This window comes from Phalacrocorax carbo, chromosome 3 (assembly GCF_963921805.1).
Source record: "Phalacrocorax carbo chromosome 3, bPhaCar2.1, whole genome shotgun sequence".
In the NCBI taxonomy this organism is placed as follows: Eukaryota; Metazoa; Chordata; class Aves; order Suliformes; family Phalacrocoracidae; genus Phalacrocorax; species Phalacrocorax carbo.
Window position 1 is genome coordinate 61,482,457 of NC_087515.1, and position 16,022 is coordinate 61,498,478.

The window sequence follows — 16,022 nt, forward strand, 5'->3', positions numbered from 1 at the left end:
TGTTGGCTCTCAGATGAAGAATTATGTGAAGAATGCAGTTAGCAGCTGCTGGTTTCAGTCTAAGCCAGGTTTCCAGTATTGTTTGTCCTTGAGATTACTGTCTGGAAACAAGAAAATGTTATTTGATCAAGTTCTTTTCCCTTAAAAAAAATTTACTCTTTCCTCTTGTACCTTACTGTTGTTAAGCATGTAGCTTAGATTTAAGTGGTTAAACACAGAGGAAGATATTTCTTAGGGGAGTTCTGCATTTTTGCAGGGTTTTTTGGGGTGGTCCCTTCCTCCCCTCCCCCTGCCATGTTATAGGTCATACATAAGATTTTTTTTCGTTGTATTATCTGTTTTTCATAGCAGGAAACATTACAATGACTTCACATTACTGACTTTTGTAATGATATTGTTTGAAGATTGAAGCTGTGACCCTTTAAAGTTGATGGCAAGCTTTCCATAATATGGTGGTTAAGGTTGTATAGGGACAGCATGGAGAGACCTTCTAGGGGCTGTCCTAGGATCTTAGGAAAATTGACCAGAAAAGCAAATGCTTGACTGAGTGGGAGAATCCTGATGACATGTATACATAATTCCAGCCTCCGTGTCTCATCTAAACAGCACCTCACATTTGTTTTCAACATAATAATTTGAGAGGTCTAAGTGGAGTTTGTTATCACATTAGAAGGTTGGTGGACTGTGCTGTATTGCCATTGAATACTTGGAGTGACTTCCTTGCAGCAGTTCAGGTACTTTGGTCCTGCAAGGATATAAATTTTATGTTTGGGGGTTTTGTTATAGGGTAATAAAAATGCTGGAGCCCCATCTAGTGCATGAACATTTAACAGTGCTAGAGAAGTTGTAAAACATGTCAGAGCAGAGACGATGGAAAGCAATACCGTTACTGGGAAAATTTTAACCTTTTTGTAAAATAACTTGCATTGCTACATCCGTAATGGATTGGAAGAGAAAAGTGTAAAATGTGGTGGTCAAATGGAGGTTTATTTGGGGAAGGTGATTCAATAAAGCTTAATATTATTATGCTTTAAAGGGACTGCATGCATTGAAAGATATAAAGATATTAAAAGATTTAACTGTGTTAGAAGCCAAGTTTGAGCAGTCCAGTTGAAGCCTGAAAAATCACTGTGGGACGAGGACGTGTTTAGCGCATTTAGATTACACAAAACTGATTAAATCCAGGCACATTTGACCTTGCCCTGTTGCTTGTTTTCAGAAAAAAATGTTAAGAAACAGAAAGGCTGGGACTTGAGGGTTTGATTATGCAGCTTAGGGTTGTGGGTAAAATCCTGACTCCGTGGAAAGCCAGCAAGACTGTTTTCATCAGTTTCATCAGCATCAGCTTTCACACTTGGATTTTGAGATTAAGTTTCCTCAGAGAGCTAGGATTTGCTGTCCCTGTGAACTTGAACTTCCCTGCAAAGGTTTGGAAGGAAATCCTCTTAGAAAGCCAGCCTTGGAAGTATAGTAGGCTGGCTAGTAGTCTCCCTTCTCCACCAGAGAAGAGGGAAATTGCCTTTAAGATTCTGCCAGAGCCCATTTTAAAATAAAATAGATACAGTACACTTTTTGAAGTTCTCGAAAGGTAGGGAAATACTGTTTTTAGTCGTGCATTTTTTATGCTTAAATGTTTCATTAGCAAAAAATATTGGTTTTCTTCTAAGCAATCCATGTTGACTAGTTTAAATAATTTTCTTTCAGTGACTATGTATGTATTCAGAAATAATAAGATTTTTTAAAATAAGATAATCTGAAATATTAGTGTTATTTTAGGAAATTCAATGCATCAGCATTTCTAGCAGTATAGAAAGATATGCCTATATAAAATTCAGGCTTCATTGTATTTTTGACATTTATGCACCTAAATTTGAATATGAGTATCAAATGGAAATCGTTGGTTTATGAGTGGACATGTTATGCATGCACATGTTAAATGCTTTTTTGGATAAAAAGCTGATTAAGGCTAATGACCTGTGTTTTTCTTAACAATTTAAGTCTATCTTGACCAGACTATGGTCAGAAATGGACATAATGCTGTGTTTTGTAAGACCCATGGATTCATAGAAGAACTAAGAATGTTACAAGCCTGCTGGTGATGATGTCACCAAAATTAGTGTATTAAAATTTATTTATCTTTTTCAGGGATAGTAACTAAAATCAGCTATAGGGGATTTTTAATAACAAAAACTTACTATGGTGCTTTTCTCCCCTAAAAAGTATTGTCTTATGTAGATCTGTACTAGTGCTACAAGTTATTTACTTCAGCATTTCATGCAACCTATGATAACTTGTTCTACAGAAAAGAAACTTCCATTGTAAATATGGAAGCTTTTTTAGTGTAATCTCTGAATTATAAGAAATTCTTCCCTGTTTTCTGGATTTAGGAATCATCCATGTCTTTGTATAACTTTAAATAGTATAAGTATAGTTGTGCTATGCCCTCAAAAGAACATCTTTTCAGCTTAGTTCTGAATTAGAAAGCAAAAATCAAAAATTACTTAACTCAAACTGATGTGTCATGAGGACAAAAAAACTGTTATGCAAGTGAATAAAAAGTTTTTTACTGTAGCCTGAAGAAATTAAATTATTTGTCTTGACCTCATCAAATTCTTGTATCAGCTAGAGTGCTTTAAAATCACAATCATTTAACTAATGTTTCCTTTAAACAGCATAGCTGTAAAAAAAAAAAAACCAACACAAAAAAAGAGGAAACTTAAGATACTGACCATATTGCACATTAAACAAATTTTATTGTCCAGTTATGCTTCAGCATGTAAATACACCAGTAGCTTGTAATGCAGTACTTATTTAATAAAATAATAGTGTGTCAAGTAGTATTGACTTTGAGGTCAAAATCAGTATTATTGATTATTATGGGAGCCACACAGTAATCCGTACTTCCACGTGCAGGTCATGGGACCTGGCCCAGCATCCCAGGAACATGGCAGGGTTTGGTCTGGATCCAACGCAAGCGAACGTGGGTACCTCATCAGGGTCTGGCTGGCTGCTTCTAAGCTGCTCTTTCTTCAGTATTCACCACTTGTTTCTCATAAGGGATGCTTAGGAGCTTCACACCCTGATTCCATCATTCTCAGCTATTGCTCCCCTCCTTCTACCTTCTTCTCCAAGAGAGTTTTCTGAAGTCTGTCTGTTTCAATGGTCAGGTTTACAGTGGTCTCCCACAAATACTTTTATCAATGAATATTTATGAAGCAGGTGAGCATGTTGCAGATGAGAACTTCTTAAGCTAGATTTGCTGCCAAATCTAGCGTACTGTATGATTACACCTTTGCTAGCACAGCAATGCTGTCACTAATTTGAATACCTTGCTAGGTAGGAGGTTTTCTAGTTGCCCCCTTGGAAAATGTGTCGTTTGTAGGCTGTGTAAATATGTCTGCAGACCTGTCCAAAATTTAATTGTGGGTGACATTTCTAACAATATAAGCTCTAATACAAGTCATAGATCTTTTAGTAACCTGTCATCCAGCCCCATGCTTGTCCAACATGAAAGTGAGGGGGACAAATTAAAACACAGTTGTGCAGGTGACTGTGACTTCAAAATATAGTTTCATTCATACAATGAAAAATAATTTTACTTTCCTATTATGCTTCCTGTTCTGCCTGTCCAAAAGTAATAACTTAGGTTTTTCTCATTTCTCTGGTTTGTTTTGATTGTGATTACACAAGAACAGATAAACTGGGAAAAAGGTACCACTTTCACATGTTCAACTTTCAGAGTATAGCTCACCTTGGGAGCGTTTAAAGGACAAAATTGAACTTTAATGATTTAGCCTAATCCTTCCTTTAGTTGCTGGAAAAATGAATGCCGACGTCCCAAAATGAAACAAAAGCAAGCAAACAAAACCCAAACCCCCACCACTTGTACTAAATGAGGTAGTTGGAAACTATTTTTATGCAACAAACTACAAGATGTATAAAAGTAACACTGGGAGTTAGATTTTCAAACTTTGAAACAGCAAGAGCTATGAAATACTATTCTGAAAGTGCTTCATTTTATCACAGCATTTAAGAGGTCTCAAAGTGTGATGACTGATATTATTTCTACCATGTGCCACACTCTGACAGAGCTGCTGTTGCTTAAGTAGATTTGCAGATTCTATATTAGATTGTAGAATTTCTGCAGCACTTGTAGAGAGACTATTTGTTACTACAGGAATTCTAAAAAATTCAGGAAAATCCTAAAGGTAACTTGTCCAGGTTTTACCATCCTGCACCAGTTGTCATAGTTGTCTTCAATGCATTCTCTATGAACTATTAGGGGATATGAGAGTGTAGGAGTTTTGGGAGCAAAGTAGCTGTCAGCACCTGAGAACTGGCTTTCAGTGGGTTTTTTTGAATACAAATTGATTGGCTATGAATGCTATTTGTAATTAATTATCTTTTTCTATGTGTTATTTTAGGGGAATAGGAAGGGGAAGAAGTTATTTATTTTAAGTATGTTAGTATCCATTTGAAACTTGCTATAAATTGCCATCAAGGACACTTTTGTGCGTACACCACAGCTCATGTGAAAAATATAATGCCTTGTATTTCCATGTTTAGATATCGCAAATGGCTCCAGTTCAGGAGGATACCGCCCCCCTCCCAGAACAAAAGAAGTGATCATCAATGGACAGACAGTGAAACTAAAATACTGTTTTACTTGCAAGATTTTCCGCCCACCTCGTGCCTCACATTGCAGCCTTTGTGATAACTGCGTAGGTGAGTAAAAAAAGATATGGCATATGTTCGATTTAGTAGCTTATATATTGTTATGAATACTTTTGATATGAGAGAGAAAAGAAGCAGTTAGTGACAAGATTACTCAGGAGGTCACTTGCTGTGTTCATCCTTCTGCAAGCTGTGTTAAATGTAAAGAATTTTAGAAGAATTATAAGAGGAGATTTGGCCTGACAGTTAGTTTTTGCTAATCTAGGAAACAAAAATATCTTCTGATGCATACATCTTTCCTAACCTGCTCTGCAAGACAAGGAACACACCCAATTCAAATAGGGCTGCATACTATGTGAGATGGACTTTCTAATACAGAGAGAACCAACCTTTATGGGAGTCTCAAAATTGTTTCCTTCACCAAACTGAACTGAGGGCAAGGAGCTGCTTCTCCAGTTCATTTCAGATTAACTGTCAGCCGTGGGTCAAATGGTTAGGGCTTGCACCATGACCAGAATATACATTGTAGGTGATTCTTACCTTTGAACAGTTTTAAGACTAGAAATTTTGAAGTCAGAATCCATAAGAAATTACTGGGCAAGTGTGCTGTTTTGAGAGTAAGTAGATGATGTCACGACATAAGGATACTTTGTAATAATAGGGTGGGTTTTTTTCCCCTCTGAATGTCTTGTCTTTTTTCGTGACTATTTTCTTTGGAGGGCAGGCAAGGTGATTAAGATATGCTTGGATTTACAAGACGACCGAAAAAAGCCCACCAATCAAACCTGAGTAGTTTTATACTTAATTAGATCACATTTAGAGTTTAGCGCAGCTGATTAACACACTGTTGAGCCTGGATCTTATGCATTCAAGAAAATAATGTAGAAAGATATCTCCAGCTGAGAGATGTAATTGCAGCATTCAGCAGTGATATTTTTAGATATAAAGCAGTCATTGGAAGAATTACAGTTTTGTGTTTAGAAGATATTCATTTAGGGAGTGCACTTGCATCAGAGTGAAAAGTGTAGCCTTTTGGCCCTATACAATCGATTGGTATCTGTAGATAGTTCCTTCCGTAAATAAGTTTTTCTGATGCTTTAGAATTTTGTAAATGTTGTAAAAGCTATTGAACTTGGCAAGTAGGGTTATTTATGAATTGCAGTTGACACATTTGCAGAAAAATATTTTGTCAGATGTGTAACCTGGACGTTACAGTGCTGTGGTATTGCTCAGCAAATCTGATAATGTGAAAATGCAGTTGTTGACCAGTGCAGTAAATAAAAGTTAAAGGCTATTGTCTTTACCGAGATAGCGCATAAATAACAGCAACTCAGAGACACGCATCCTGAAGCTTATTGTAAAATAGTGTTTTAGCTTTTTAAATAAACCAATATGCAGGGTTCTTCTACAGGTTATTCTGTATGACAGGACACAACCAGATTACTAAATTTGGAAAACTTACCCTGTGAAACGTACAGTTAGTGGTGGTAGGGAAACAAATGATCTTTGTCTGTGATGAAGCAACAGATGTAAATTATTATGAATGTATATCAGAAAAGAGTTTGAGCAAATGACTCATTTAAGTGATAATTATATCCAAGAAGATTAATTTTTTCTGCTCATAAAATAGGTATGACCATTGTAATTTCCTCTTGCGCATTTTTTAATTTGAAGCTATTTATTTTTAAATAATTCTATCCATTTGTTGGAATGAATTTGCTGTGGTTTTTTTCCTCAGAATTTATAATGGGAATTACAATAAACTATGAGTTTTTCAGGGTATACTGCATAGTACTTCTGTTTTCTGATTAAGTACAGATATTTGTCATATAAATATTCAGCTGTATTGAATGCAAAAAGTGAAATCTGCAAGTACCTGCAACTAATTTGCTGTGAAAAATAGGTTTCAAGAAAATCAGATTACTCATGCACTTGTGGAAAACTACCAGTCTAAGAGTGTATGCTTACTCAGAATGTTTTATGCAGTTTACCTCCACTCTTAAGTTAGGATTGCCTTTATGACGATGCTTTTATTTAATTTTAGTTTGTGAATAAATCTTATAATGGCAAGGAGTTTGTACCACTATCATTTGCTAGTTCCTTACTGATGTAACTAAATGCAAAAATACTCCTACTTCACGTGCATACCATTATTTAGGTAACTTGTGACTGCAACTCACTACCAATATGTCTATGAGTTCTTTTTTACCACATAGTTCCTGAGGCTTTTGCTGCATAGTTATAAACTAACTAGAGACACTATGTGATACAGGAATGGAGTGTTTCTTCAAACCAGCACTCACTGCTCAAAAAACCCAGTATGTTACGCTTACCTAAAGGTGTTTTATGATACTGGGCAAATGAATGCAGTGTGTGAGAGATGTTCTTACATTCTGTATTATCTACTGATGCTTTTCATTCTGTAAAGAACCTTTAGCATAATTTCAAATATGTTAAGGATATAAAAAATTTCTTCATTATTGAGTTTTTCCCCCTTTTGAATTAATCCTAACTCTCTAGTTCTCTAGTAAGCATATCTGTTACTTGATCTTGTTTCTGATTTTCATTGCGTCACTAAATTTTTTATAAATGGATACGTAGTATATTTAGATAAAAATAGGATGAAATAGCTTTAAAAAAAAACAACTAATTTGAATTCTACCCATAGTAATACTTCAAACTCCTTCAGCTTTACAATATTTTCATAGTAGTATCCAGAAAAATCTGGATTTTCATATAAATGCAGTTTGTTGCATTTATATAATGCCTTCAAATATTTGATTACTCTGAGGCAAATATCTTAGGTGTATTTCTGTCTTTCTTACTTTAGCTGCCTTTGTGAATGGCGGTTGGAAGTTAGCTACTCAAGGGTTTCCCGTGTACCATGATGTTGCTTAAAAATAATAAATGAAACAATGTACACATAAACACAGGAGATAAAAACTTAAAAAAAAAAAAAAGATAACCACAGCAGACATAAATTCTGAGCATAAATTCAAGCCAGTTATTGTTGGGTTTTGAGAAGAGGTTTTGATTGCACTGTGTGATGCTAGGAAGAAGCCAGTGGTTGGCCTTCCTTCTGAAATTACCAAATGGCCTTTTTAATTTACTTTTGATTATTTCAACGTCGACTGTGTAATTTCCTTTTTTTATTTTGTTTTAATAAATTTTTGTCTTGTTTAATTTGTTTTCCATAATAAAAGCTGAAGAAGCAGTTGACTATTTCCAATTTATTTAAATGTAGTACCAAATGACTAATGAGAACCAGTGAATAATGATTAGCAAACAGTAAAGTAACTTGGTCCAATAATCTAAATGTGTAAACTCTTCCTTGCATTCACATGCCACAGTTTTGCTTACCGAGAGAAATAACTGATTTAGTCTGAGGCAAAAATCCAGTATGGTGGAAGAAGAGATCCACCATTTATATTGAACTAAGAGAATATGGCCTTTTTATTTGTTTCAAAATCTGTATATCGTAAATTTGTGTGTGACTGATGGATAAAGATAGCTTCTCTTCTCCAGTTCCACTGTATTTCTTTCAACAGATGATGTGGTTTTTTTCCCACAGGGGATTCAAATCTCAAATTTTTGAAATTGGATGTCACAACTTAATTTTGAAACATTTAGTTTGATTTTTCAGAGATCACTGATGAACATGAGAATGGCGTACTAAGTTAGACCAAAGTTGCGGTTCCTGTGGTAGCCTGTTTCCTGCCACGGTCAGAGTGGATCCCTGGGGAAGAACAAGAGAAGAGGGCGAGCATGCGGGGATGCTTCCTGCTGAATATTCTCACGCTCTCAGAAATTTTCAGCATAGGCCTTCTTGAACCCTGGGGGGTTATCCCTTTCTTTTCACTAGCTGTTGATGGATCCTACTTTGTACCCAATATAAACTTTCTGATGTGGGGAACCAGGATGCCAGTAGTGCTGAAGGTGCACGTACCATACTGGCATTTTCTATCAATGTTTCTGTTTTGTGTAGGAGATAGGATTCCTCTCACTTGTCTGACTGCTTTTCTATAGATCCTAAAGATGAGACAAGTGTCAAGATTTTGACAGAAATTTTGACAGAAAATATGCTATATTACAAGCCAGTAGGCACCCCCTTTCTGATTAAATCATTGCTCCTCTAAAACACTTGTGCCAGGCAATTTTAGGCATTGTCTTTTGTTTTTGGTCTTGACCGGACTACATTAATTTACTGTTTTGAAAATACAAGGTGTAATGTACCCAGCAGTATGCCAAACAGCAGAATTTGAATAAAGCAATTGTTTTTAAAAGTAGTTCACAAGATTAGGCACCAGTGATGTAAATTTATTTTCTTGAGGTGGGGAATTAATTATTAAAACGCGTGTAGCGTATAACGCATGTAAGTCAAAGAGTGAGAATTAGCAGTGTCTTCTGGGAGAAGCTCTTCCCTGTAGTAGCTCCAGATACCACCATCTTCCGGCTTGGAGAACACAAATTACTTCAAAAACAGGCTGAGAAGTGGCATTGTAACAGTTTGGTTTTTATAACACAACACTGTGTCTGAGAGTAATTTTCCCAGGGCTTGGTATTCCCTTATAATCCATGTGTATTTACTTGATGTCAGGACTTTGTTTTGCTTGGGTTTAATTCCATTCTGTAGCCCTCTTCCTTCATTACCTTATTATCTCCCTTCTTGTTTTTGGTTCCTTTTCATGACCTTTGCCTATTTCTTTACTTATATTTCCTGCAATGAAAAGAGTACAATTTTCACTTCATTTTGGGGTCTGATTTTTGAGCCTGTTAAATGTTAGCTCCAGGTCTCTCGAAGTCACTCTTTAGCTGAATGACTGAAACTACAAAGTTGGCCACTCTTCTCTTTTTTTTTTTTTTTTTCTTTTCTTGTACATTTTTTCCCCCAGTTTTTACATGCAAGAAATGGCTTTGGCTCTTTTTGTTTCTGCTACCTGCCAAATGGAGTACACATCAGCACTTACAGAAGTGATATATTACTTGTTTATGATTGTGCCATCCATGTACTAGATGTACTTTAGAAATCAAGGGAGTATGGTGTGTGTGTCAAAGAGTTTTTAAGTCTACACTAAAGCATTGGGAAATATGGCAGAAAGCCTCTTTAAAAAAGAAAATAGTAGTATAGATTACTTCAGAGAGAGGTTGTGGCCTGTGTATTGGTCTGCATATAAAAAAAGCAAGAATTACAATAATACCCAACTGTGTAAATGATGTAAACCTCAGATGTCAGAGGAATAATTGAAGAGAGAAATTACTGGGGTTGGGGAGGAGGGGAGGAATTAGGAACCGAAGAATATCAACAAATATTTATATTTGGTGTAATAACAATTTGAAAGATGGTTAAGGAATTAAAAGGCAGACACAAGGCAGCAACAGAAGTGTGTAAAAAATATGGTTTCATGTAGAAACAGGAGGAAAAAGCCATGGACTTTGTGGATGCTGATACCTGGTAAGGATACCGTGCTTCCCCTAGGGACAAGTTGTGGTTTTTAACCCTTCCTCTACGGCTGGGTGTGTGTCTGGCACTTATTTGGTTCCCAGTGTGTGAAGGTGCTCTATTGACAAGAGAGATTGTTAAGCAGTGAGGTCCTTTGCTGTGCGCTTTTTGTGCCTATCAAACAATAGTCATTCTAAACAGCTGCTGCTGCCTTTGAAAATGTCACCATTAAAATGCATGCAGTCAGAGGGCTTTGTTGTTAATTGGTCAAGATTTATTATTGGAGGTAGCAGTGAAGTGAGGTCTGTGACGATATAGTTATATAATTACTATAAGCTGTCCTAGGGCAACGGCTGGATGTTTTCCTAATAAATCAATTGCTATTTTTATTTTTTAAATTAAGCATGTTTATTTTCTTTCTGTGAGTAACACTAGTTTGCCACCATTGAAGTTGATTAGTGTGGGAAAGTTGACATTGCAACAGATTTTCGTAAAAAAGCCTACCCAAATATCTTAGCTATCTGGGACAGTATTTAAACAATTATGAGAGTGAAATATTTGTTGAGTAGCCCTTGTGTTTGTGTTTCTGACTGACTTTTTGTTGTAGATATCCATGCACATAATTAATTTATTTCATTAATAGAGGCCCATCTTTCCCAGTGTTACACTGCTTTTTCAGTTTGCATCACCTTGTAGAGATTAGTATAGTGTCCAGAATGTAATCTGGAGTACACTTTTGGTGAGTATTTCCCGAATGTAAAGTTGAGGCTAGAAGGCTCTTTCTGTTCCATCTGGTTTTCTTGGTGTGTTTTGATTTGGGGTCAGAGTACAAAAGTACTGCATCTCAGTGATTTAAGGGATCCATTGTGCATTGTCGATAACAGATGTTCTAAAATAACATCAGCATGCATATAAATTTAACTTGCAATTGGTCTTTTGTTATTCACCATTTTTTAAATATAAATTTCTACTCTGATTTCATTCCACGAAAGTAACAGCAAAGGCATTGTCAGGGGAATGACTGTCACACAGGTGAATGTTGTATAAGTTAAATTGATACATATATTTGATTGCTGTTGCCAATTGATGGCAAGTCCCATCAGTGTTTTTTTTTTTTAAACATGATTAAATAAGCATTTTTCCTGACTGTAAGGGATTTAATGCCATGGTTATATTTTCTGTTGTGCATGCATATATGGCTCTCAGCAGGCTTTTGGGATTGAACCGCATATCTTAGAATAAAATAAATACTTTCTGGGATAAAAAGTATTTCTTATATGGACTTTTAAAAACCTCATTTGTTTTTCTAAACATTTCAAGAGCAACCAAATTCTGAAAGTACCATTTGTCATACAAAATATCAAGTCAATAAGCCTGAATAGATGTGGTCATATCATGACATCATAGTCCTACAAAAAGCTGTAATTGTCATCATTATAAATGTGTGCAGATGTGTCAGTATCTCTACATAATTGCTCAGTGTGTGTCTATGACAATAGACCTTGTAGTCCTATGTTGTACTGCTACTATCAAAAGGTATTTTGAGTAATGCTGGCCCAGTTGGTTGAGCTGTAATGTGATTTTTTTGACTGATGCAAGATTTGAATAGCAGGCTGTTGACTCTTCCCAGTCCTGGGATGCATGTTTGTGTGTGTTAAAGATGGTAACATTCAGTGAATGCCTTAGGTTTCTATCTTTGCCCTACAATGCTTTACTTGAATGGGATGGAATAACTAGCAAGTAATTTCTAACTTGTGCTCATTGGAATCTCCTAGTAATGTGACCTAGATATTTTTGCACATGTATACTTTTTGTCTTTGAGACCTGCCTTCACGTTAAGCTTTAGAAAATTTATGTTGGCATGCAGTGATCCAGCTGAGCAAAGAAAAAAGGAAGCAGTTCATAAAAAATAATAAATGTTTCTGACATCACAGCGAGAACAGACAAGAAAAGCTGCAAACTGAAGGGCCAAGCTGGCCTTCAAGTGTTCCATGTAAAAATGCTTTTTTGTTCCTTCTAAATTATGAAACCTTTATTAAATGTTTTGAAAGAGGAAAGAAAGCATTTGGGTCACTTTGTACATGGTTTCCTGGGATGTAGTGGTTGAAAAATGAAAACTGAACATTTAAAGATTTAAGAGCCTAGATGCTGTGCTGGGGAAAAGCAGAGATTTGATTCTTTGGTTCTGAGCAGCAACGAACGTGCTTCGGCATGGCTTCAGTAGGAAACACTCTCCATCTGTAAGACCATTGCTTATTAAAATGGTAAATGTTCTCAGTTTTGTTTTTATCTGAAATACCCAGCAGTTAAATGTTTCTTAAGCAAGTTTTCACCTGTAAATGTTTCAGGGAAGGTATAAACCAAAAGAAATTTCTGAAGTATGATGTACCTTGTATGTTTTTTTGTCATCCAGTTAGCATATATTATTAGGTGAGTATTAATGAAACCACTGAGTCATGCTGACAGCTTGCTGCTTCCAAAGGGGCAGTACCTGAACTACTTCATCTTTTTTCCCCACTTGCGTGATTCTCTCCTTTGTGCCTGTTCACACAGCCCTTAGCAACACACAGCCATTGGTAAGTCAGTTTTTCTCACTAAGCAATGAGCAAAATAATTCCATTTTTAATTTCCTGCCAGTTCAGGGAACTGACCTGACTCAGCAGCAGCTTAGGCAATGAAAGAAAGAAGCAGGATGAAGTGGCAGGAAAGGCAGCATGTGGACTCTCTCTTTCACTGCTTCTAAGCTTTTAGATTGTCTCAGTTATCTTGTGAAGCCTCACCTTTACAATTTGGTTATGGGGGTGCTGGCTATCCTCAGAAGTTATTATCCAGATTTGAAATTGCTGATCACTTGGGAAAGACTAGTAAATAAGCTCACCGTTGCAGGTTTCCTGACAGCTCTTGAGGTTTCTTAAGCCTTTGGTGTTCTGTGGTCCTTGCAGCAGCATTTTTAGTCTCCATTTACCCATCTCCTCTTTTCATTGATACTTCACCTTATAAACTGTTCACATATTTCCTGTCTTTTTTGTTTGCTTCAGCTTTTGTTCTCTGACCCTGAAAAATTGATCAAAACTGGATTTCTCCTGCAGTCCTGATAAGTGTTAACCTGTAGTAAGGTTGGTGTTATAGCTAAACTGAATTAACACTTAGCTGATCCGAAAGGGTCATTTCATCCATTCTCTGGCAGTGTGTTCTCACTGCTTCACTTCGGCCAGCTTCGGTGTTTGTCTGATACTGTGGTAAGCTGGTCTGGGGAGCTAGGCAACTGAAAATTAACCATAGTTTTGGGTTCATCTGGCTTTGTCAACCAGCTCCCCACAGGGTAGAACGAACAGGCTTGCCCTAAGGAGGGAGAGCCATAAGCACACCGTCAAGAGATTGTTCACAGGACTGCTAAAAAGCGGGAAGCTGGACCATCTGTTTAGCAGATTCTCAATTAGGTAGACATGACTGTAACGTCGTACCACATCCTGAAGGCAAATACCTTACTGCTTTTGCTTAAAATTGAGTGCAGGAGGATGATCTATCACAACTTTTCTATTCATTAAATGCTTCTATAGACAAACTTTTCAGCCCTTGCAGCTTTCTTCCTCTCTCATTAAGAGTTCTAATACACTTTTTGTTAACAAGAGTTTGTATTACCAATGTTTTGATTCTCTTGATTTGCCTCAGATATTTTTACATTAACCTTGTCACAAATTGAATGCAGCAGCATGTTAACTATAACCTATAAATTTAAACCAAACCTGCAGTCATCACCTCTAAACAGTCTGTTAGTCTTCATAACAAGCAGTTGCATTTATATTTGCTCTGCATTTTAGGTTTATGAGGGATGCAATTCCAGGTTTTTCTCAGCATCAGTAGTTTTTCATGTCTGAGTGGAGGTAAATCTTAATTTTGCTGCCAACGTTGTCCAAGCCAAGTAAAGATGTCAGGCAGAGCTTCCTTTTCCAAATCATTGGTTGTTCAGTTTGCAGCCTTCTGGAGTGCCAGAGGTGAACCTTAAGATACTGTGTTATTTCTTCATTAATACTTACTAAGCCATATCTTTTTGTTAGGAAGAAGAAACAGCATTAGATTTAAGAGAGTTTATATTTAACAGCATTAGAAGTTTCTGCTTAGTATGCGTCTGTTCATTTTGCCAGGGTTGACTTTTTCCTCTTGCATTAACAACTAACCAGAGCAACTCACAAGCTGTAAGGCTATTATCTTATCTTTAACTTGCATTTGCATATTTGCGCTCTACTGAGTAGAATAATCCCTTGCTTTTTAATATACTGTTTTGTTGCATGTAGCATGTCACATCCCTTTCTATTTTATGACTGAGAAAAATGAGGCCCAGTTTATTCATTCATAACACTCGTAAAACCTTTAATACTTCTCCTTTTTCATTAGAGTTGATTCAGATTTAACACTGTAGCAGTGTGTTTCATATCCAACTAGCCTTTTCTGTCCATTTCTGCTTTACAAGCATCTTAGGTAGTTACTTAGCTTCACAATGATTGATAAGGTATTTATTGAGAAAGCAGAGTCTTTCAGTTTACCAAGAAATTTGAAGGCAGAAATTGGAGGGGAGTGACAAGTAGGTTAAAAATATAAAGTCAGTCTTTAGTATGGAATATATATATATATATATATATATATATAGTGCTTACAGATACGGGGCAGGGGGGCTGGGTGTATGTGTGTGTTTTTATATTTGTCTGCATTTATCTGAAGCTATAAAATAGATGCCTACTTATATCTAAATATCGTATCATAGCTAGAAACTGACCTTTATGTCAATATAATTTGTTGATTCCTCCTGTGTCAGCACAGAAGAGAATAAATGTGTATATACAGAATTCATCTTCCGAAGGCATGCCATGATTATTTTTTTCTGAAGCAGTAGGGTACAAAAATACCTCAGGATTATGCTCTTTAAAAGGCTCTATAACTGTATTTTTCTTTGTGTTATTATTTGATCATGTGTTGTATTAGGTGCCATTAAATGAAGTTAAGTGTTTCATAACACAAGGACTCATTCAGAAGCACAAATGTAAAAATAAGCACTGTTTCAATGCAATGTCAACTTATTTTGGGAATACAACTGTATTGCACTGAATAAAGGTACTGTCGGCAACCTTTTTAGATTCCAGAGTGTTTAGGTCTTGGTATTCTTAGCAGTACTCATTAAATCAAAGTATTTCTTAAGCCTTATCCTAAGAAAGTTCAGTAACTTCACCTTGAATAGCCCCATTGGAATTTGAAACAGATTTATGGCAGAAACATGTGGTCCAAACAGCTGTCACGCAAAACCTTTTAAAAAACCCTGGAAGTCTGGTGAACTCAGAAATCTGTTGTGCATGTTATTTTGACTTTTTTTTTTTTTTTTAATGAAGATAGTCCTAAATAGGTCCTTCAAGGAAAACCTCTAATGTAGGTCTTGAACATAAAGCCATAGCTAAAATAATCTGGTGTGCTTGGACAGATGTGCCTTTTTAACATAGGGCTTAAGGACTTCAAATTTATAGCTTGCCTTTCCTGTGGAATTACAAATAGTATGATATTGTACGTCACTGGAGGCATAAAAGTCACAGAAAACAAAACAGGATTTGGACAAGGATCAGGGAGTGAGAGGGAGTCAACATGAGAGCATCTGTCTTATGTTATAATTTTGGATTTGATTAAAAAATTTAAAATTCTGTCAGTGTAATCTCTCCAAAGCAAAGTTAGGAAATGCCAATTTGCTTCCTGGCTATGGCTCTGATTCCATTACCTGGCATACTGGGATGGGAAGGGGATTCCAGGCTGCCTGGGGAGAAGTGAACTGCTCCCTCTGCTACTTTCCAGCACTGGGGCATTTCCCCTGTGTTGGGGACACTAGTTTCTGACCCACTCTGGCCTTTTCCTGTCTCATGAATGTGAG

General features: G+C 36.4%; 1 protein-coding gene across 4 annotated transcripts in view; it reads left to right on the forward strand.

The window, feature by feature from the left end:
* Window positions 1–16,022, forward strand: part of ZDHHC14 (zinc finger DHHC-type palmitoyltransferase 14) — a 116,210-nt gene that overhangs the window by 74,706 nt on the left and 25,482 nt on the right. For all 4 annotated transcript variants that reach the window (XM_009507021.2, XM_009507022.2, XM_064447092.1 and 1 more), the window contains exon 3: window positions 4,567–4,725. In XM_009507021.2, the coding sequence (XP_009505316.1) occupies window positions 4,567–4,725 (159 nt within the window). The remainder of the gene's footprint in view (window positions 1–4,566; window positions 4,726–16,022) is intronic.